The 24,852-nt window shown below is 32.7% G+C and overlaps 1 protein-coding gene across 1 annotated transcript in view; it reads left to right on the plus strand.

The window, feature by feature from the left end:
- The first annotated feature begins 881 nt into the window (after positions 1-881).
- LOC103261817 (protocadherin-11 X-linked-like) overlaps positions 882-24,852 on the plus strand; it is a 30,825-nt gene continuing 6,854 nt past the window's right edge. Inside the window, exon 1 of the mRNA XM_008059394.1 lies at positions 882-1,458. Within this exon, the coding sequence (XP_008057585.1) occupies positions 919-1,458 (540 nt within the window). The 5' untranslated portion in view covers positions 882-918. The remainder of the gene's footprint in view (positions 1,459-24,852) is intronic.

Here is a 24,852-nt window from a genome sequence, read left to right on the forward strand (position 1 = left end):
CTACTTATCTAAAAAATTATGTAGATTTGAACTAGTGGTTCAACTTTTATATCAGTACCTCCAAAGATACAGACTCCATTGTCACCTGAACATCTTTTTCTCCCCCATCCCCCAAAAATCTTTAATAAACAGTTGTTTATATTGATCTGAAAGTTGTCTCCCTGTAATATACACCTACTCTTGTTTTTCTCATCCAAAGAAAAAAAATAACTAATTTTTTTTTATGGTAGTTCTTCCCCATGTTTAGACATTTGTCACATCAACTCCTCTCCTCTTCCAAAGGACTTTTCTTCTTCAAGTCAAACTTTCTGAGTCTTTCATTTGTCATGATTCTTGTCTTTTTTTTAACCAGATCAATTTTTATAGTTTGATACTCAAAACTGAAGATATGGAATGTTGTATAAAATATTAATTGCCAATAAAATAATTGCATTCAAAATCCTATTATAACAAAGAACAGTGATTATATTTTTGTGATTAATAGCAAATATTCTTTTACTTTTCCTTAATTAAATAGTTTTAATTACTTGTATTCCCTTTAACTATCTTGGCATATTAAAATATTTATCTTTTATATATTTTATCAGTGGTGGACACTTTTATAAATACTGTGTCTCTTAACTACTGTAGCTATTATATTTCATTTATATTTTATCTGAATGTAAAATGCATAATATTTTATTCAAAACAGATTTGTTTTGTTTAACAGTGTGATTATGCTAATATTTCATTTAATGATTTAATTTACAACTGAGCATTTAGTTAACATGCATGTTTATGATTGGCTTCCTAATAATTTCTTCTTCCTTTTCTTCCTCTTCTCTGTCTTTTATGTCTCTCTCTGTCTCTCTGTCTCTCTTTTTTGTCTGTCAGTATTCTGTGGGTTGGAACAGAGAACCATCATAGTTTGTACCTGGTATGGACTTGTTGTCCGGGACGTATATATTTGCGGTCCTGTTAGCATGGGTCGTGTTTCAGTCTGGCGCCCAGGAGAAGAACTACACCGTCCGAGAAGAAATGCCAGAAAACGTCCTGATAGGCGACTTGTTGAGAGACCTCAACTTGTCGCTGATTCCAAACAAGTCCTTGACATCTCCTATGCAGTTCAAGCTAGTAACCAAGCCCGGGGAAGTGCCATTGATTCGTGTTGAAGAGGGTACTGGTGAGATCTTCACTACTGGCGCTCGCATTGATCGTGAGGCATTGTGTGTTGGTATCTTGATAGATGACTATTGCTTTTATGAAGTGGAAGTTGCTGTTTTGCCGGATGAAATATTTAGACTGATTAAGATACGTTTTATGATAGAAGACATAAATGATAATGCACCATTATTCCCGACAACGGTTATCAACATATCAATTCCAGAGAACTCGGCTATAAACTCTCGATATATTCTCCCAGCGGCAGTTGATCCTGACGTAGGAATAAACGGAGTTCAAAACTACCAACTAATTAAGGTGCGTTCTGAAAACACTCTGTTAAAGACATGATCTCATTTTTTAAAGAGGAAAAAAAAGAATTTCAGTGTACTTCGAATTCTGAGTATGCCATCATCTCAATTTTTCAGCTTAAGTGAAGCATATCAGAGAAAATTCATCAACACGACATTTGTAATTATGTGGTGTTTGTGAATCTTCATAATATGTATATGCATTTTTAAAAAGTTGTCTTTCACTTAATCTACTTATAAGGGTCAGACAAGGAGCTCTGCCCTGCTACTTACAAATCAGTAGCTTGCCCAATACCTTTCTTTTACTTTATCTAGTCATGACTCTGCCACAACAAATGACCTAAACAAGCAAATCTAAACAATAAGAATGAATCCATCAACCTATCAATTTTTCTTAGTGATTATTTTAGATAGAAAGATTTATCTTGCAATTTGAAAAGATGCCAAATAACTTGAAGTGTGACTAGGAAAATTTATTGCTAGCATTTTTGAAAATATATAGATTAATGACAAACATTTTTCATAATGATTTTGAGTCAAGGCAAGATCTTTAAGCATATTCTGAATCATCAAAGTGAGATTAAATTTTAGCCAATGTGCTGTCAATGTTAACTATTTTCATTTTGCTTAAGTTCTTTCAAAACACAGAAGGGTATGTAAGGGTAAGTAAACTGTTTATCCAAAAAGAATGTGTTAATTTGAAGAAACTATTCTGGCTTGATTTGAGTCTTGGGGTGAGGAAGGCTGAGGGAAGAATAGATTGGAATACTTGACATTCTTTGAAATATGTGCAGAGGTGTTGCATAGAACGTAGAAGAACAAGTGTGCAGATTTCAAAAAGATATGGCCAGGGAATTTTCAAACTTTTATACATATTTTGTGATTATTTACTGCCAGATTATGATCACCATAATGACTAATGTTAAAAACATCCCCAAAACACATAAATAAGGTATTCTGATATATATCATCTGGAGATATATGACTTGGAGGATATATAATATGGGAAAATGACTCAACTGATGTTATCCATTATAAAGATATATTTGTTTATAAATTCATTCAGAAATGGAAGGTTACAAATCTCTTGAGCAAATTCAAGTGAAATGCAGATGTGTTTGAGTATACAAAGTAAAAACAGAAAGAGAAAGATGAAATTCTTTTTAAATGAGCGTTTTAATGTAAGCTCCCTGCAATGACATCTCCTTATCTAATGAAATGGAAAAATATGCAGGAGTCAGAAAGATATGGATCCCAATTTTGTGCTTACCTCTTGCTAGACCTGTTACCTCCAGCTTAATCTTTCTGATCTGAAATTTCTTCAATCATAATATAAGGATGATGATACAACTAACACAGAAACAAAAATGAAAGGAATAAGCACTACTATACAGTAGAGCAGATATGCCTGCATAGAAGATTCTTGGAGATGCTTTAAAACATTTGATTACTTATAGAAATGTGGGGCTTATCACTTTAAATAATAAGCTGAGTTGCAGAGTAAATACTCTCACTAAAGCAACATTGCACAACAAAATTTTTTACAGGGACAGAAGCTATATAATCTATGATATACAATACAGTGGGTCTTAGCCACAGGTAGCTACTGAGCACTTGAAACATGACTAGTTTTACTAAGAAACTGAATTTTTATTTCATTTATTTATTTTTTGAATGAGGGGTCTCACTCTGTGGGAAGGCTGACGTGCAGTATCACTGTCACAGCTCACTGCACCCTTGACTTCCTGGGCTCAGACAATCCTTCCACTTCAGTCTTCTGAATAGCTGGTACCACAGGCATGTACCACCTCACCTGGCTAACTTATTTATTTTTTATCTTGTTTTTTTGTGGAGACAAGGTCTTACTATGTTGCCTAGTCTGGTCTTGAACTCCTGGGCTCAAGCAATCTTCCTGCCTCGGCCTCCCTAAGTGCTGGGATTATAGGCATGAGCCACCATGCCCCACCTGGAACTGAATTATTAATTAATTAAATTTTAATTTTAGTAGGCACATTTGGTTAGTGGCCACCATACTGGACAGCACAGCCTAAACAAATGAAAATAGTTTATTCAGAGAACAAAAATTAATAGAGAAAATCCAAATGGGTCCCTAACAAATTTAAATCAGGTATTAATAATATCGTCTCTTCAGCTAATCATTCTGACAAATGTATTGTTTTAAAATATAGTGCTTTACTCAAGGAATAATTTTGCCATGTTTCCCTTAGGGAAGTTTAATGAACTTCTAAGAATTTTCTGATTTGTTTTGAAAGCTGCTTAACAAATTCAAATGAAATAAATAAACCTGCTGGTATAATTTTAGCTTGTCAGCAAATGGCAACAAGACAGGCTCACAAGAGGCTCTTAGATGAGTCTTAGAAATAGAAATGCTTTAAAATTTCTTTCTGCTTTAGAATGTGTGATAAGCCTAAAGTAACTATATCATGTACCCAAAATACTGGGACATTTGTATGGCCCCATGGACAAATACTGCTCTGACTGCTTGTTAAAAATAATGAGAATGGAACACAAAGCACAGCCCCAGGCACGCAGAGCGTTATGACATGGGTGACTTTCACCGAGTGCACTTTGACTTGCAAAAAGGTCTTGTCATAAAAGTGGCACGTATGCTGTAGGAAGGGGTGGGGGAGGGGAGCGGTTTACAGAAAAGAAGCATGTTTTGATTCATCCATAAACTTTAGCAAATTTCACAATGTGAAAGAAGTAGGCCAACCATAATAATTTACTTTACAAGACCTGTCCTGCAGAATAGGGTAATAATTTAATTAATATTAATTTACTCTAATTTTGTTGAAAATAGCAAAAATAACAAAATCACTGTTACTTTATAATAACTAGGGTAATATAAAATGTATATGAAAAGTTTAAATAGCAAAGGGAGAGAAGGGAGAACTATAAAGAAAAATTCTAGGGAAAAAGAGGTCATTTTGCAGATGAAGGGGGCTTACTATTGACAATTTTATGTTTAATTAACTGAAATTAAAAACAGTGATGGGAAATATTTATTAAACGTATCAAAAATGAGTATAATATAAAATAAGATTTAACATTTAGAATATTTATTTGTAAAACTGATTGATATATAAATACTTTAATTTAGTTTATATTATTTGTTGTGATTTTCAGTGTACTTTGGCATAAACAGGAAAAGTATCATTATTCCACATGGTGAATACTTGGAAAATGAATTTTAGTGTGATAACATATTATGCTTATGATTGTATGACTTATAAATTATAGAAGTAGAAACCAGAACATGGTTTCTTACTCTTAGATTTAGACAGACAGCAGATAGATAGATAGATAGATAGATAGATAGATAGATAGATAGATAGATCTTGAGAGCAGAGATCGCAAGAAGTTCATGATTCAATAAGAAGAGAGTGAAAGAAGAAGAGAAAATGGGGAATAAATGAAGTTATTAACAAGTAATACTGGTGGGTAAAAAGAAAACTAAGTTAAAATAAAATTTATGACCTCTGTAAGGTTAATTTTCAACTTTTTGAGAGTTAAAAATAAATTCAGATATGAAGTCTTTTTTCTCTATTTCAAAGTCAAGCTATGCTGCAATGAGAACCCCCCATGGTATTTTGATATAATGTCCCCCTAGTTTGGAATATGTCAAAGATGTATATCTATATACATATATACTTATGTACATGTATATATATGTGTGTATATACATATATGTATACATATGCATACATGCATATATACACATATATAAGTTATGTGTGTATGTATATGTATATAAGTATGCATATATGTATATATACATACACATATACATAAGTTAGATTTAGTCATCTTGTTTCAAATTGCCAAGAATAAGGCATTGAGTAAAATATTGTAAAGAAAAAGAGCAAGCAAAATGTATTATTCCGAAGAAAATAATGTTTATTTAACATCTGTTATCATAGCTCAAAGTGATGTGTAACATCAGAAGGAGTAAATAAAGATTTATTAATATTGGTGCAGGGAAAATATGCTGTAACAATGTGTACAAATGTTTTAAAAAGCTTATTTAGCTTAGTTGCCTTCAATAGTCTCAGAAGAGCTTGAATATAATGATTTTCTAATTTCTTTCAAATATAAAATAAAGTTTTACTTAGAATTTTGATTTTATATTCTTTGTATTCTGTGGTGTGCAGATTAACATTTTTGATCTTTGCTAGAAAGCAAAAGAAAACAACAATCAAATGCTAATGACTATTAGGTCCCTGAAAGCTAGGGTTATTATCAAAGTGTACCTAGAGTGGGGAAAAATGACAACATAAAACTCAGTCATTTCATAAATGGATTTTTATTAATGCTGTCAGGTCTTATTAAAATGAGAGAGTGACACTAACCGGATTAAGAAACTTTTGACTTCATTACTATTAGGAGTCCTGGTTAGTGTTCACAGTCCACTTTAATGCTTTTTGTTGAATATACCTGTTATAAATAGTCTCACACTAAGGATGGAAATTTATAGAACATCATATATGAACATTTTAGATAGCTCTAGAATTCATAAATTAAGACTCTGAAGAACAAAGCTGTTTCCAAATCTGAGTAATTTACTTACACCATTTCCCTTAACTTAATATTACCAACTAGCTATAAGAAGCACTACTAAATTTTGTTATTATTAAGTGCAGATTTATTTATCTTGCATTCAGTGTATCTAAATAAAAATCAGTTAGATATTTAATTTTATGCCTACCAAAGAAAATGACTAAAAATCTAGATAAAAGTGTATTTATACAAGACAGAATAATTTGGTATGTAATTATTAATGAAAACATGAGATTGTGTTATACAGATCTAATTGGCTTTCAAAATTCATATCAGTGCTAATAATCAAAGATAATAAACATCCCAGTGTGGGTAGTTTGCCTCGCAAAAATTATTCTTCCTGCCTATACTACTTAATACTGTCTATATAACAGTATTCTGAGCTGTAGAAGCACCCGCTTTGTGAAATATTATCTTTCAGTCTTAGATTTTAAAAACTGATGACTTGATAAAGTTTTTGTTTCAGAGGTGATGCCACCTTGTATGAGAAGTGATGATAAAAGCAAAGAGGTCATTCTGGAGAGAACTTTCTGATTTTGTTTGAATTTTATCTATAAAATGATTTATATAGCTTTATGCTTTTACCAAGATATGTGAGTTTAGATGAGTTTTTGAAGAAATTATTCTTTAGCAAAATATATAAAATGCACGTAAAAAATAATTCTCATGTAAAAACCAAATACTAAAATAATTAATATTCTCCCTTTGCATTTACTAGTTTACAATTATCTTCACAAAATCAATCAAGAAAGTGTAAACAATTAAACAATTCAGTAGCATAATAGATCAAATAAATTGCTCTTACACAAATTAAACTTTAGTAGATCTTTGTTAAAGTGTCTTTTAGTAACTTCAGTAGAATTTACAAGAAGGAAAGTAGTGGGTTCAATTTAATTAAATAACAAAGAGCTTGATTTTCTTAACTATTTTTTAAATGTCCTTTATTCATTGGCCTTTTGCTTGAAAAGATTATATCTTCACCAGTCTTATTCTATAATTATGTGATAAAGCGTTTTATCTATAAAATGTTTAATATTCATTGACAACAAAGTGCATCAAAATAGCATACATGTGGACACACATACCTTTTAGCAATTCAAATGATAAAAATGTAGCTGTTCATAAATTGCTCATTTGCGATTAAATGTAAGAGATAATTCTAGATGACTAATCATAAGAAATGTATTGATTTTTTAATGCATTGGAAGAATGTTTAGTGATTTTTTTTAATTGCCACATATACACATCTGTATACTTGCAGGTAAACTAAAGTACATTTGAATTTTATTACATTAAACAAAACAAAGAATTTTAAAAGTTAAATATCATAAAGTGAAGTCTTAAATTATCTAACTTAATTTACATTTGTCCTAGAGGTCTCCTTTAATCTGGAGTTTTATTTTATGTAAGGTATTGTCATGACATTTCTTATCCTTTTGCTTATTTTACACATAGAAGTCCATTGTTTTAAGCTTTTCCAATAGAGTGAAGTAAAAATTCGAAAGAATGGAAAGCTGTCCTATTAAATTTTGTCTTAGTTGTTATAGTAACTGACTACTAACTAATATTTTAGTCAAATTCCAGTCATCCGAATTTAACACATATTAAATAAGTGCCCAGTGTACAAAGTCTTGAGGCATAAAAATATACCTGAAAATAGTCACTGTCCCAAGGAGCTTAATAATAACAGACATTATAGGGATTATGTTTTTATTTTAATGATTGTAAGGAAGAAAAAATATTGACTATATTAAAATAACATTTTATCTTGAATTGGTCATGCTGCCATTAAGAGCATGGAATTATCTGAAGTCTTTATTGTCTCAAGAAAAGTTAAAATTTTGAAATCTACATTTAGTAGATTTTTCATCAACCACCTTCATTAGTTTATAATATTTGATTTTGTTATTGGGTATGCAAGTATGGCAGTGATACTTTTTGTTTGTTTGTTTGTTTGTTTGTTTTGAGTTGGAGTCTCACTCTGTCGCCCAGACTGGAGTGCAGTGGCCGCTCCCGGTCACCGCAGCCTCGACCCGCTGGGCTCCGGCGATCCTTCCGCCTCAGCCTTCCAAGTAGCCGGAATTACAGGCATGCGCTACCACACCTGGCGGATTTTTTGATTTATTGTAGAGATGAGGTCTCGCTGCCCAGGCGGGTCTCGAACCCGCAGGCTCAGGCAATCCACTCACCTCAGCCTCCCAAAGGCGCGGGATTACAGGCTGAGCCACCGAGCCCGGCTGGCAGTGATACTTTTTGCCGACATTTATCTGTAAAATCATTTTGAAACCAACTATAAAACTGTTTGATGAAAATGGTAATTCCTGTATTAGTGGGGGTGATTACATAAGTCTTTCTGTTATCTTAATTCAAAAACTTGTTATCTATGACCCAAATTCCTCTCTTATATAATGGTGAAAATTAAAATTATCATTATCTAACATGCGGTGATATTATGAGTTAATGAAATAAGAAAATCTATAAAATTTGCTGAATACCTTGAAGTGTTCCATAAACAACAGTGATTGGTTTTACTCTATAGTTTATAGTCTTCTATTTTTCAAAGATGTCAATCTTTTTACTTCTTAAAAAGCTTATTTTACAACTTAAACTTAGTTTTCATACATGTTTTATGTATATATCCAGATAAAAATATGACATTATATTTTTTCTTAATCAGTCCGACTGGCTCCACATTTATTTCTGGACCTAGTTCATTTTTTTTTGTCTTCCACTTACCCCTTTAGCTTATCTCTTGAATCAAATGTCTCTTCTTCATTTGTCTATTCCTCCTCCTGGTCCCCCATATGACAGTGGTACTGCTAATATGAGTACGCTCTCATATGCTACTTCCACCATCTGGAATTGCTTTATTTACATCTCATTCATATGCCATTTTAAAAAAATCAGATTTCTTCTCCTGTCTTTTATTCATTTCATGATGATAACATTCTTAAATTTTCTCATCCCCTTTTTAAGTCAATCATGATTGTATTTTTACAGTGGATTTTTCAGGGGAGCTACCTAATAACATATTTAAGTTTTGTATTTTTAATTATTTTAAATAAATTAAGTTTTAAGTATAATTTTTCAAGCAGAAGATTTGTTAAAACAAGCACTTCTTGAATGCTAGTATAGTTTCCTGGCTTATGAGAGGGCCAAGGTATATTCTGAGTACAAGATTTTGCTTGGAATCATCCATTTAAAATAATTTGACCAGAGAAAATAACAGAATAAATAGCCTGAACTCTAAGGACAATGGAACAGGAAGGGCTTTGCTGTCAGTAATAAAAATAATGAAGTAAATGATTAACAGAAGAACAAAGTGGTGCTCTAAATAATCCAGGGATGCATAAATTTTAGAAAAACAATTTAATGGATTATAAATAAATAACAAGTGTAGGACTTTATAGATTACTTTTAGTTGAACATGTGCTTTTTTTTTGTTGTTGTTGTTTTTTGTTTTTTTTTTTTTGAGTTGGAGTCTCACTCTGTCACCCAGACTGGAGTGCAGTGGCCGCACCCGGCCACCGCAGCCTAGACCTGCTGGGCTCCGGCGATCCTTCTGCCTCAGCCTTCTGAGTAGCCGGAAATACAGGCATGCGCTACCACGCCCAGCTGATGTTTTGGTTTATTGTAGAGATGAGGTCTCGCTGCCCAAGCGGGTCTCGAACCCGCGGGCTCAGGCAATCCACTCACCTCAGCCTCCCAAAGGCGCAGGATTACAGGCTGAGCCACCGAGCCCGGCCAGAACATGTGCTTTATTTAAGTCACCAAGTGATTACATGGATGACTATGAGATTGCATATGTATACGTGTGTGTGTGTGTGTGATTACAAAGCTGGCAAATACAATCTTGTTGAGTTACAAACAAATGAATTTTCAATTAACTCAGAAATTCAACTACCTTCAATAAATAAATAAATATAAAATGAAGGCAATGTACGTTTGTTGATCAATAAGATTATAAGAGTCTGATGTTTATGATTTCATTCTCTATTTAGTGGTCTCGCACTGCTTTTTCTCTGAGAACTTAAGTATTAACATATTCTGTGTATTTCAGGAGGCTTTTACATCTTTTAACTTTATTATGAGGAAACTTATTCCTAGGGGATCAACTACAGCTAACCATATTGCCCCATCAAATAAAATAGTTTTCTTATATTCCAAACCCTGCACAGAACTCTCCAAATTGAGAAAATAGCAAAACCATAAAATCATGTTTAATTTTTTGGAAACCATAGCAATGGTACACATATATGTAATGCATATATATTAACAACACATACTCATAGACCCGGAAAAGTGAAAATGGCTTCACCGGGGATGGTGTATATGACTTTTAGTTGGTACATTGTTGACTGGCTTCTCTGCAGGCTAAAAAAGTTTATCCATTGGTAGTTTTAAGATTCTAAATGTTTTTCTGACATCTATTTTCCCAAAAATATCCTGTCATCAGTTTTCAGGTATATCTAGGTGCTTGAAGCATTGCCTTCATCTTTTAAATGATATTTAAGATCAAATACCTAAGTCGTTTACTTTTAGCTTTTAATTTTTTTATTTTAAAGATGTGGGGTACAATTCAGGGTTAGGTATACAAATGTTCAGTTTATTATGCAGGTACCCTTGTTGATGAGGTGTGCCCTCCCCCAGCAGATTCCCACTACTGCCAATTCTTTTCTTATAGTATTATGATAATTGTTGAAGGTCCACTTATGCGTGAGAACATGTGATACATCACTCAGTATTATAGACCCTAAGCCCATCCAGGTTGCTGTGAAGTTCATGATTTTGTCCTTCTTTATGTCTGCATAATATTCCATAGTGTATATGTACACTTTTTTTTATCCAGTCCTCTTTGATGGGCAGCATGGTTGAGTCCATGTTCTTGCTATTATGAACAATATTGCAATAAACATACGTGTGCAGGTATCTTTTTCAAAGAGTGACAAATACCTAACTCTTATAATGAGAGGATTTTCATATAGCTAGACCTCTCACACAGAAAACTAGCTTACATGTAAAATAACGATTAATAAAACTGAACTTTTAATCTCTTTAGCCCCTAGAACTTCATTTTAAAATTATTTATCTGATAGATTACTTCTTAAACTATATTTGTCTAAACAAATATAATTATACTATGAGAAATGTAATGAATTTAATTTTGTTCACTTGTTTTGTGGATATTTGTAAACAGTAATCTCATTTAACTGTATCTGATATTCTATAATCTAAACTGTAAAGATTTGAGGCAAAAAAAAAACTTGACTCCTCTCTGACATGTTTTATATACCCCACAAAATAATGATAGCCTTATTTGAGTATTGTTTAATGTAAAAATAGCAAGTTGCCAAATAACCTCCTGTTATTACCAGGTACCTGTGGAATTTAGTGAGGCAATTATTTTTGTATTTTTTTCTCTTAAGAAATAGTATCTTAGTTAGATTATACATATCTGTAAGTAAACGTAAACTATGTTCTTTTGAAACTTCAAGAGTTATTCCAAAGTGTTTCCTTGCTTTGCTACACAGCTTATTGACAATTGTTTCATCTGATGCTGCTGTTAAGCTTCCTTAAACCTGGGATTGCTTCAATGAGTTAGTGATGGCTGATTCGCCCATATTTGTGCTACATTACCACAATGAGTTATCATCACATCTTTTGACTGACAGCAGCTTTTGTGTTGTGTGTTTACAATGTGCTATTTAGAGTTTTTATTGTTGTCTTCTCACAAATAACTGACTGCATTATTCTGTGCATTCCCACATGGCTAGCAATTGCTATTTCATAAATAACCGGATTTGCTCTCCTAGTTTCAGTTATCAATGGTTGCTTTAAAAAATAACTGCTTGTTTTGATGATTGCTTGGGCAATATTTACTGTTATTTTACGTGTTACTTTCTCAGATGATTTTCCACAGGGACAATAGACAAATGGTTTGACCTGATTCAGATTCCATTTGTAACTTAAATAATTATCTTTGTATGCTTTGTACATATCTTTGTGTGTGTGTGTGTGTGTGTGTGTGTGTGTGTGTGTGTGTCTCAAACTCTTAGGCTCAAGCAGTCCTCCTCCCTCAGCCTCCCGAATAGCTGGGACTACAGGCTCATATAACTGCTTTGAATCTTTGTGTGTATTTTTTTACCTCTAGTTTAACCTCATCTGATTTTCGTTATCTATTTGCATTTTTTACAATTAGGATAACAATTTAATTTATCCTCTAAACCAGGACAATTTTGATATTTATCTAAACAGGAACAACCAAAATATATAGTCACAATATTTAAAACTCCAAATTTCTAGATTAGTTCCTTTTTTGCCATTTTACATTGTTCTTTCTGAAGATCTTGTCTACCTTGAGCCAGAAAGCTATGATTTCCTATACAACAACAACGGGGTCAACTATTACTTGCATGAACTCAAACTTCATTCTCATTTTATTTTTTCTGAACAATTCTCAAGATGGGTTGGCTCAATTGGCAAACAATTAGCTTGTGAAGAATAATCTGACAGCAGATATGTTGTCATCAAATTATATAGGATGATTTTTTTTTTTGAGTTGGTATTGTTCATCATACGTAGTGTTCACTAAAGCTAAGTAGGCAAGAAAATGACTGGAAAGCAGGCATAATTGCATTAAGAATTCTGTTACTTTTGAACATAAGATTTCCATTTCTTTTGACATTATTCAAATATATGAAGACTATGTGCCCTTTGCTTTCATGCACTGACCCACAAAAAGTAAGAAGGGTTAGACTTCTGGCCAAGTTTCTAAACAATTAGAGTTTTCAGAAGCTAAATACGATACCAAGTTTCTCCTTCTGTACACATTTTCCCTTAAATAGCCTTTGTCTGCAGTCCATTTGAGTACATCCCCAAAAGAGGATGAGCTACAGAGTCACTAAAGCATCTTTCCAAAATAAGGTTTCATTTTGTAAATCCAAAGCTTTGAGTGAAATCTGCAAGAGAAGAGTAGTGACTTTATCTGCATGGACATATTCTTCATAAATTTTTATAACAGAACAGTTTAAACTTTCCTGATACCATAGACGAAGGAGCAAATGATGTTGTTCTTGATTTATCTACATTGCAAGACATGATGTCATAAATAATACTCTATTTTTGCCTCATAAGTTTTGCTTTCTTATGGATTTGCCTGGATTTTTCACTCAGGGACTTGAATATTATATATTATGTATTTTATATAAATCATGTATCTTTTGATGATGGTTTAAGTGCCTGTATCCTATTATAGTATTAGCATTTTCTTCACAATAAGTGTAAATTGGACCCAGAAAATGTACTACATGGATTAACTCATTGAGCCAGATATGATGCAGACTTCTATTTTATAAATCAACTGTGTGTATCAGGATCACTGATTTCTTTATTTGGCATTGCTAATGAAAAGATGTTATTAAACAATTTGCTAAACACATTACAAGTATGTTTATTTATAAACCTGCTTTTAATCCTTAGAGGTTGCTTGAATATTTTAGCATAATCCCTAATAAAAATACTTTAATTAGATTCAAGTAAGTCTAGTTAATAGCAATTGCTACAAACTTAAATAATTCTGGTGATAATAAAAATCAATTTAAATACAAGATGTGTTGTGGAGTTCAGTCAGCTTAATAATCTAGTGGTTTAAAAGTACACATTTGATTTTAGAGTAATGATATAAAAAACAAATTTATTATTATTAAGTTCCTTAACATTGTATTAATCATGTTTCTTCTACTTCTTGGTAGCTTACCAAATCAAGAACTTGATTTTTATCAGAGAAAAATTTTTTTTCAGAAGTTAAAAATCAGTATTTACTAAATATTTATCAATCTGCTATCATTGTTTACTATATTTCAATACATATATCCTAGTGTTGTCAAATTTTTAAGAAATTGTCATTTCATTAAATTAGAGATTGGCAATAAAAATATAACTTCAAAGTTTATCACCTGAGCATCACTTTAATATCCAGAGTTTTTTATGCATGGTATTTTGTTTTCAAGGTTAATTGAGCATAATTCCATATAACTTATTAATAAAAACCAGTCAGTAATTAAAAATCAAATTTCAATGAATCATATCTCTCCCCATTTTATTCTCCTTCAAAATACTTTTAAAATACTTGCTAAAAATTCTCTTTTTCAGCAAATGCATATAACAATTCTTTTTTTTTTTTTTTTTTTTTGAGTTGGAATCTCACTCAGTCCCCCAGACTGGAGTGCAGTGGCCGCTCCCGGCCACCGCAGCCTCACCTGCTGGACTCCGGCGATCCTTCCGCCTCAGCCTTCCGAGTAACCGGAATTACAGGCATGCGCTACCATGCCCGGCTGATTTTTTGTGATTTATTGTAGAGATGAGGTCTTGCTGCCCAGGTGGGTCTCGAACCCGCGGGCTCAGGCAATCCACTCACCTCAGCCTCCCAAAGGCGCGGGATTACAGGCTGAGCCACCGAGCCCAGTTTATATAACAATTCTTGGAAAGCATGTTTTTAATCCAGAAATATTCATAGAATTAGATAAATTTAAATCTCCATTGAATGTTCTTTCTTGTTATTAGTAAGCTCTCCTTATTATTAATAAGCTCAGGTCAATGTTATATCACCCTTGTTTTTGGTTTCCAATACATATAGAATATCTTACCAGGAATAGCATCTTTACTCTTCTAAGGGGATAAATCAAAGCAAATAGGTATATTTATTTAGAATAATAGGGGTTTTCAAGAGAATTTCAAATTGGACTTTATAGAGATGACAATTATCAGTGTAATAGGCATAATTTATAGATTTCTCTTTTAACAGTTTACGAAGGGAGGACCCCCCCAAAACCGAAATTATCTTTGGAACGTTGGGCCCTTGTAGTACAATCTTCCCCTGCCAGTAAGTGTTCTAGGAACCCATCGGAATCAGGATCAGTGTACCAGCTAGCATTGCTGTGGGTCACAATTTACCGAAGAAATGTCTGGAGTTGTGGGAAACAAGTAACTGGTTCTTCCATCATGACAACGCACCTGCCGACACCTCACTGAGAGTTCAGCAATTTTTGACCAAAAAAACGGCACGATCCCATGTCTACCCTCCCTATTCACTCGATCTTGCCCTGAGCGACTTTTTTTGTTTCCTGGGCTGAAAAATGTTTTCAAAGGGAAACGTTTTGCCGACGTGGAAGAGGTGAAACAGAAAATGGCAAAAAGTCTAACAGGCATCAAAATTGATAAGTTTAGAAACTGTTATGAGCAATAGAAAAAGCGTCGTGATGGGTGTATTGCATCAGAGAGCATTTTGAAAGTGACTGAAGAGTATACATATATGAAAGACTGAGGCGGAAGGATTGCCGGAGCCCAGCAGGTCGAGGCTGCGGTGGCCGGGAGCGGCCACTGCACTCCAGTCTGGGCGACAGAGTGAGACTCCAACTCGAAAAAAAAAAAATAATAATAATAATAATAATAATAAAAAGGAATAAATACACAATTTTTTAATAAATAAATTCCGGGGTTTTTGCCCCCCCCCTCGTATTTTTGTGCAGCTATATTCTTTTTGAAGATTTTTTGGTAGTCTTTCTTACATTTCTTTAAATCATTTTTTCTTACTACTATTGGCTTCTTACTGATGCTGTGATAACATACAGAGACTGTGGATAACTGCAATTTTAACTTCTGCCTTGATTCCAAGAGGGAAAGTACTAACATTAGTCTGGTCTGACATATAAGGTCTTTATATTAATTTTTAGTCAAGATAAAAAGTATTTTTACAAATCTTTTTGCCACATTGCTAAATTGTTATCTTTTAATCATAGTAACTTATCAGTGCTAAAAAATGTTTTCATGGGCATTATAGATTGAAACTTAATTTTTTTAGAACATTTTCTTAAAAACCTTATCAAGACATGTGACTTTCCAATTATAACATATATTTTTCTATTATAATTAGAGATGTACTTTTCTCCCCCCTCCCTTTTAAACTAAGGCATGTGACTGCTTATAGATTGTAAATAGGTGTGCTTATGTATGACCATATATTGGTAAACTGTATTCAAACCAGATAATAGAAAAGGAGAGGCAACCCCCCCCAAAAAAAGCCTAATTAAAAATCGAGTTAAACTAAAAATTCCCTCTGCCAACTTTATACTGTTGAAGCATTTAATTTATAATCCCTTCCTGTCAAGAGTTGTCCCATCTTTTGACATTTGTGACAGCTCTTTTAACAGAAAAAGGGAAAGGCATTATTATAATAGATTACGGATTAACTAGATCAGATTTCTGGTAGATTACAAAATAGTGAATTCTGTTGCCATGCTTTTTTTTTCCTACACTGTCCACTGGATTCTATATTATTTTTCAATATGATGCAAATTAAGATATGTATGAGTTCTGGAAAATTTTCCATATTTTTTCATGAACCTGTGCTTCCTGACTATACATCAGTAAATCACTAAGTAACACATGAAATTTTAAGTTACCTTAGGATAGTATGAAAATTACCTGTAAACCCCAGATATTTAAACAATTGTAGTTTTTTTAATATAATGTTGTCCCAGATCAAATATATTCACCATTTTAATTTAAGAAATAATGACCAATATTAGATTTAACTTCAAAAAATTAAAAAGAACTTGGACATTTATTCATATTAGATAAATAGACTAATGTCTTCTGTGTATGCATGCTCCTTCCCATGTTTTCAGTTCTTCTTTGCCATGCTTGAATAAGAACTGTCTCGGAAACTAAATCAAAATTTGATCTTAAAATTTTGGTTGAAATCCAAAGGTCAGCTGAGGAAATCAAGATTTTTCCAGTTCTATGATTTGGTCATTACACTAGTTAGATTCACTTAAATTCAAGTATTACATATTTTACATGTGTGTTGATTCTTACTACCTGTCTTCAAGCTGTTTTTCAACTCTTTCAATCTTTAAATGATACTTCCATTGGTCACCAATAGAAACTTGTTTGCTGTTATTCTACCCTAGCATGCCAATAATCTAAGTCAAAAGCTTTTTCTCCCCAAAGCATTAATTCATTTATATTTTCATTAAATTAGGTAGTACTTGTTAGTGATTTCCTGGCTTCTTCAGCCGACCTTTGGATTTCAACTAAAATTTTAAAATCAAATTTTGATTTAGGTTCCAAGAAATCCCCCTTCCACAGGATATTTAGCAAACTATGGGGACATTTTTGGTTGTCAAAACTGGACAAAAAAGTGCTACTAGGATTTAGTTGATAGAAAACAGAGATACTGCTAAACTTCGTACAATGCAAGGATAGCATCCATCCCACCCCACAAGAAAGAATTATCTAACCCAAATGTCAGTAATGCCATGGTTGAGAATCACTGCTTTAATCAATCCTTACATCCTCGTATAGAGCAGCTCTTGTCTTTTACAGAAGATTTAGGTAACTCCATGGAAACATCCAAGCCTTCAAAAACCTTCAGAAGATGAGCATTTTCAGATATAAAAATATTTCCCAAATGTTGAGACAATAAATACAATTTGAATAACTCATACCTTAGGGATTATAGGTGGAATAGTAGTAGCACTATAACAAATCCTTTGATAGGTAGATTTTTATGAAATAATCATGCTTTTTAAAACTTTACAATATGCTATGATAATTAATTGTAAATGTAGAGTTACTTTCTAATCTGTGTAACTGAAAGGGAACACAGTGCTAAATAGATCAGAGTAGCCTAAAAGATGGTATTCTTCTACTTTCAGGAGGTCAGATTTACATTTCACTCACTACACAAATGTGTTTCTATATTTTGTTCTCACATATATAGAGGAAACACGTTTATTATTAGCACTAGTGAAATCTTAATTTATATGATGAGTTCATTTCATTAATTGAATATTTGTGTTAATCAAATATGACTGTTTTTTGCTAACCTAAATTCCAATTTTAGAATAAAAAATTTGAAGGATAAAATTGATATATATGAGTATATTTGTTTTCATATGTGTTATAAGTGATTAGAGCTCAACTAGTAAAGAATAGTTTATTCCTTTTATTAGTAAATCATTTTTCAAACTTGATTTCATAGTTATTTAAGAGTTATTGCTAATGTTAAAGTAGTAAACTTAAAAAATACTATTTGCTAATTGTTGATATGGATACAAAATGATTGAAATCAACACCTTCTAGAGTTAGGCAAATAAAAACTAATAAAAATTCAGTATATGAATGGAATATAATAGTTGATATTGGTGTATGATAGAGCTAATATGACTATTTGCTAAAGCAAGCATCTATTTAACTAATATTTTTATTAATGGATGTATTTATGAAAAGTTGTTCTTGCTCTTAAATTTTATGACATTTTTTCATTTAGTATTGTAGTACATGGAATTTTTTTGACCATATGTCCATAATCATTTTTATCTAAAATATTAGTTATTGAAAATGTCTATGCTTCATTGAACAAAACTAGAACCAGTTTGCTTAAGCTTGTCACTGGATGGGTCTGTAAAGAGCTGACTAGTTAGATATGAATGGATGTTTTAGTTGCTTGATTGATTTACATAGTTGCTGAATGTTGCACCATAAAACACTGGTTCTACCTTTCAACACTTCATCTTAATTAACTTTGGAAAAATTTCATGCACATTACTACTCTGGATAATGGTTAGATATTATAGTGTATTGATGCCCTTATTAATGAGTGTTATTCATTACAGCTGAAGAAAAAATTATTTGCAGTCTGAAAATATCATCTCTCAATACAAGTTGACTTCAAACAACTTAAATTATTCCTAACATTAGTGTCATGGGACACTATTAGTATTTGCTAATATTAAATACTTCTAGTAAATTTGAGTAGGTTAATATTACTTAAATATATAAACTGTAGTTATTCTGATAGAACATTGATGGCTTTTTTCCTATTGAGGTGGTGTTTCATATAGAGTAACAAATAATCTCAGAAGACATGGTACTTTCTTCTAAAACAGAATTAGAAAACATCTGGGCAAATGGGGATGTGTTCTGCTTCCCACTAAATCAAAGCAGGAAAGCAGTGGTCTGGGGTAAGGTCTCCAGATATGTCCCCTGGAGTCAGAGCTAACTGAATAGGCCATGGATTATGAAAATAGCTCTACCTATGGCTTTACCTGAAACTTTTTCTCATTTAGAAAATGAGGAAATCCTCTCTGTGGATGGCCTAATATTGTCTGCCCTTAACTTTTCTCTCATTACTTCAGTTATCTCTTGTCCCAGATGCATGCCACAACTATCCCATGTCCCCTTTGCCTTGAGTAGTTTAGTCTTAGCTCCAACAAAGAATATTCATTTTAGTTAAAATCAATATTCATTAAAAAGATACATCTATAATCAACAATCCTTCACTGCCACTAGGGAAAAATTTTTTTTTTTTTTTTTTCAGTTGGAGTCTCACTTTGTTGCCCAGACTGGAGTGCAGTGGCCGCTCCCGGCCACCGCAGCCTCGACCTCCTAGGATCCGGCGATGCTTCCGCCTCAGTCTTCCAAGTAGCCGGAATTACAGGCATGCACTACCACACCCAGCTGATTTTTTTATTTATTGTAGAGATGAGGTCTCGTTGCCCAGGTGGGTCTTGAACCCGCGGGCTCAGGCAATTCACTCACCTCAGCCTCCCAAAGGCACGGGATTACAGGCTGAACCACTGAGCCTGGCTGGGAAAAATATTTTAATCTGTCTAAATGTTCAGAGGTAAAAAGACCCAGATTTGCTGGTCTTTCCGTGCCATCATCCAGCCTCCTACACCCACCTGTGGAGATCTAGCTCTGCTTGAGCTTCATTCAACCTCTCAAAAACCAGGTCACTGAGAAATTGGCATTTGTGTGTGTGTGTGTGTGTGTGTGTGTGTGTGTGTGTGTGTGTGTGTGTGTGTGTGTGAACAGTGATTCGGTGATGAAAAATACATTTAAAAAATCAGCCACAGGGTTCTGCTGTTCATCTGTGATAACATTAATAATTTCTAACTATTCACCAAGGCCCTAAGTAGAATGAGTCATCTCTGACTAGTTACTGACTGTTTGAAACTTCATTTGCCTCAAAGAACAAAATATTTGAACTATTCTTACAAGGATTACCCATTTCCAAAATAATATAATCCATGAACAAATTTGTCATTGACTTGACTTATCTCAGGAAAATTTGCCACCATCTTTACCATGATATCCATTTCGTCAGTAGTAAGAGGCCATGATACAGGATGAGTCTCGTCATGTGATATAGAAACTAAAATCCTCTTTTTTTTTTTTTTTGAAAAAAGAATATTTCTGGGCTTTGAGTATTCTAAGTCCACAGAAATTGGTTGAGACCTTTTAACAGTTCAGAAGGTAGAAGTAATCAGATTTAGAAACACTCAAGAAGCCCTGAGACTTAAAAACTAAAATGCCTTCATATGACCTTAGATTTTTAAATAGTATTTTTCTTCCTGGAAGTTATTTTATGTATTGACTTTTCTTCACCTGAAGTTTTCTCTGATACATTAGACCAGGTTATCTTTAGCTTTATCTTTCTGATATTAATAAGCAATCAGATAGATTTGCAGCAGTGTCTGTTAGTGAAAGATATATTCTCCATTTTAAATAACTAATTTTTGATAGGATTTAACCTGGTCATGAATTTTAATTAAAATTGACCATTATTAGATCATTACTTTTTTTAAAACAATAGTTCAGATAAGGTATACAGCAACATAAAATGATTTTGGACTTTTCTTAGATTTTTAAAATATTTTGTGTCTTTTTTTATTATAAAGATGTGGGGTACAATTCAGGGTTAGGTATACAAACATTGATTATGCAGGTACCCTTGTTGATGAGGTATGCCCCTCCTTCCCTTAGCAGTTTACCTCAACTGCTAATCCCATACCCCTCAAAACCACATTGAGATACCACCTAACCCCAGTAAGAATGGCCATCATTAATAAAACAACAACAGATGCTGGCAAGGATGTGGAGAAAAAGGAGCTCTTCTACACTGCTGGTGGGAATGCAAACTAGTACAACCTCTTTGGAAGACAGTGTAGCGATTTCCGAAAGAACTAGAAATTGACCTTCCATATGACCCAGCAATTCCCCTGTTGGGAATATACCCGGAGGAACTCAAATCATTCTACAAATGTTTGTTGCAGCTCTATTCATAATAGCAAAAATATGGAACCAACCATGTTGCCCATCGAAGCTGGACTGGATAAAGAAAATGTGGTACTTATACACAATGGAATATTATGCAGATTTTTTTAAATATTGTAAAGAAATTTTTAAAGAATATCTATGAAATTTAAAATAATTTATACTAGCTTTTAAACAATAGTGATGGCAACTTTTATATTGAGAATTTGAAACATCTCAATTTATATCTAGAAATAACAGCACTCTTAATATTTATATTTTTTCAAGTTGGCAAGTTAGAATTGTATATATTTGTGCACTCTATTTTAAAATGCTAGTTTTGAAGGAAGCAGGAAAGAAATATTTTTGTCAGTGGTTCAATATTCTGGGATCAAGAAACACAGCTTTGTTGTTGTTGTTCTTTTTTTTGTTGTTGTTGTTCTTTTTGGACATTAATTGACTGATGATTATCTCATGCTCCGAGTCTCCAGAAAACAGAGTCCTTGCCAGCATAAAAAAAGGTTACCTTTTGAGAGGTAACAATAGTTCTGTGGGAAAATCATTGAATTCAAAGTCAAGAGCTATGACTTTCAAACACAGTCCTGAGTCCTGCAATAAACTATGTGATCATGGGCAAATCACCTAATCTCACTGAGTCTCAGTGTCCTTTTTGTAAGAAAAGAAGGAAGGCTTGATGATAGCTGAAGCCTGTTCTAGTACTAATATTTCGTATTTCATTTCTATACTTCATATTAAGTCATCTGTTTAATTTTTTTTAAGTCAAATCTGGCTTTTTACTACCATGTGAAGAATAGAATAAAAATAATGGAAATCTGATGAATGGATTTGCTTCACTTATTAATCTGTTCTCATGGATATAACAACCCTGATGTCATCAATTAAATCTCCTTTGTTCCAGCTCATAGCATTGTAAATTTAAGTTAACACTCTAATACACTTCAATCTGAGTGTCTATTCCAAAAAATATAATCAAATGGTTTGATTATTCTCTCAATGAAGGAAATAGAGTAGTGACAGTGACATATGGCCATAAAAAAGGAAAAGTGTTTAATGTATATATTTTAAAAATGTAAACTAAAAAGGGAAGAACACAAAACAGTACAAAAGGTCTTTCATTTTTAAGAACTTTTGTGAATATCTATTCTTTTGTCAAAAAAGAAGAACAGACTGTTCCTAGCATTGAAACATGACAAAACAGAGAAAAAAAGTTATGAAAAGAAATTCCTTTTCTTTGGATGAACATTAAAAAAGATGGATTATATGCTACAAAATAGTATTCTACTAAGTTAACTTTGCTGGTCCCAGTAGACAAAATATACATGTGTGATATCTTAAACTATATGTGTGACTACCAAAATTCACACTATTACTATTAATATTTTACTCATTTTTTTTTCCTTTTTTATTTTAAAGATATGGGGTACAATTCAGGGTTAGGTATACAAACTACTATTAATATTTTAATGTAAACATATTTCTTCCAGAGAGAGTTGGTGTTTTCTTACACCTTACTCTCCTTCCCTTATTATCATTTTAAAGTAGGAAGGGACTTGGTGACTTTATGGTTATTTGCAAACATGTGAATAATAGCTCATGTCATTTTATTTCTAATCCACTTTTTATTGTATTTCTGTTGACAACGTTACAAACGAATGCTGAAAGAAATGTTCTAGAAATAGTGGATAGAATCTAAATGACATCACAATATTGAATATATAAGCGACAGTTGCCATTCCCTTGAATATTTGTAGACAACCTATGGCAAACCAAGTAATATTTAGTGGAATGAAAGTAAATTTATAGTAACATTTATTATATTTTTATTGAATATTCAATGTATGTTAAAAGCATTTCCCAAGTGCTTTTCAAAATAGATCATTTGGTTTTATCTATTTAAAACTGTGTCCTTACGTTTCTGTGGCTCAAAGATGTATCAGTAACAATAAGCACAAGCTGGATTTGGTGGTGCACCCTGTAATCCCGCGCTTTGGGAGGCTGAGGTGAGTGGATTGCCTGAGCCCGCGGGTTCGAGATCCATCTGGGCAATTTGGTGAGACCTCATCTCTACAATAAATCAAAAAAATCAGTCGGGTGTGGTAGCACATGCCTGTAATTCCGGCTACTTGGAAGGCTGAGGCAGAAGGATTGCCAGAGCCCAGCAGGTCGAGGCTGCAGTGACTGGGAGCGGCCACTGCACTCCAGTCTGGGTGACAGAGTGAGACTTCAACTCAAACAAAACAAAACAAAAAACAATAAGCACAAATTAAAAAAAATTGTTTAAATCAGGTTTTTTTTAAAAAATAAATCAATGGCAAAGCTCAGAAATAAAGTTTTAGTCTTTCCACCACCATTCCTCGATCTACAGAGTAAACAGCTTTTATTTAATCAGTTTTAGTATTCAATCTCTTTGGAACTATTTTTAATACTTACTGGCAGTGTATGCATTTTCTGGGCAACTGTACCAGAATTATAGCTTTGAAAGTGCCATGTTATTTATTACCTTCCAATAGACAATGAAGTGATGTCTTGCACACACATAGGTCAAAAATGTTGAAGTTTTCTACAGTGGTTGCATTAATTTTTTCTGAGAACAATAGGTAAAAAATATATATATATATATAGATTTATACTTGGCAAAAAAATTCTTTATTTTTTTTTTCAAAAGAAAAAAATATTTTCTTAAGAGTTTCATATCTAACACCAACTTTCTCTTCTTTGATTTTACAAATCTCCACAGAGAATTAAAGTCTGAGACAGGCTTAAATCTTTGTTTATTTCAGCAGTTTTTGTCCTGGGTTTGCAACTCGAAAGCTTTATTTATTTATTTTTTAGTAAGAAATATCTCTCACAAATGAAATACAGCTTTTTGCATTACATGAGGTTATTAGAAAGCTCATAAATTTTTCTTGACCTGAACCAGAATTGGCAATTTTGTATACTTGAGATCAATGCCATTTAAAATATTAGAATCCAAAATTAACATATATGTAAGTGATTCTTGCATCCAGTTCATATGTTATTTCCTTCTCTGAGTTTTTCTTTTCTTTTTTTTATTGTACCTATGTGTTTAACAGATGTAGGGGTTTGTTTTGTTTTGTTTTTCAGTAATCACTAGCTACATACCACACTTAGTATTTGCTATAATTTCTTCTGAAAATAAAAATTTACAATTAGGTTTTAAAATTTTATTAATGATTGACATTTTGACTTTTATTACATTTTTGAACAAAGAAAAAGTGGTTTAAGAGATTAATTCTAAAATTGTTTCCTGGACAGTTTTCTTAAAATAATGGAAAAAAGAAACCTAAGTCAACAATTATTGAATATTCCTGTGCCTACACAGATTGAGAATTAAGGACAACTGAAAGCTGCTCTTTTTGCCTTTTATTTTTTAAAATAAGAACAATTCTTGTCATAGTTTTATTTCTTGATTGCATTTATTTGTCTAACAAATGCTTACTGGATGTGTTCATGTATACCAGGTGCTATGTTCTTAGAAGATTTTTACAAATAAAGTTTCATGCCATATTACCTTGCACTCACATCAATTAGTGTATGAAGTTTTAAACAAATCACTTAGAGATACACACATATAGGATTTGCTCATATAAACAAGAATAAATAATTTTAAGTAGGTTTGGATTTAAGATACTGCAGGTGAATTATCCCAAATGTTTTACTTTTCTTTTTCTTTTTTTTTTGT

The sequence above is a fragment of the Carlito syrichta genome, unplaced genomic scaffold (assembly GCF_000164805.1).
Source record: "Carlito syrichta isolate Samal-C Ts95f unplaced genomic scaffold, Tarsius_syrichta-2.0.1 Scaffold304020, whole genome shotgun sequence".
In the NCBI taxonomy this organism is placed as follows: domain Eukaryota; kingdom Metazoa; phylum Chordata; class Mammalia; order Primates; family Tarsiidae; genus Carlito; species Carlito syrichta.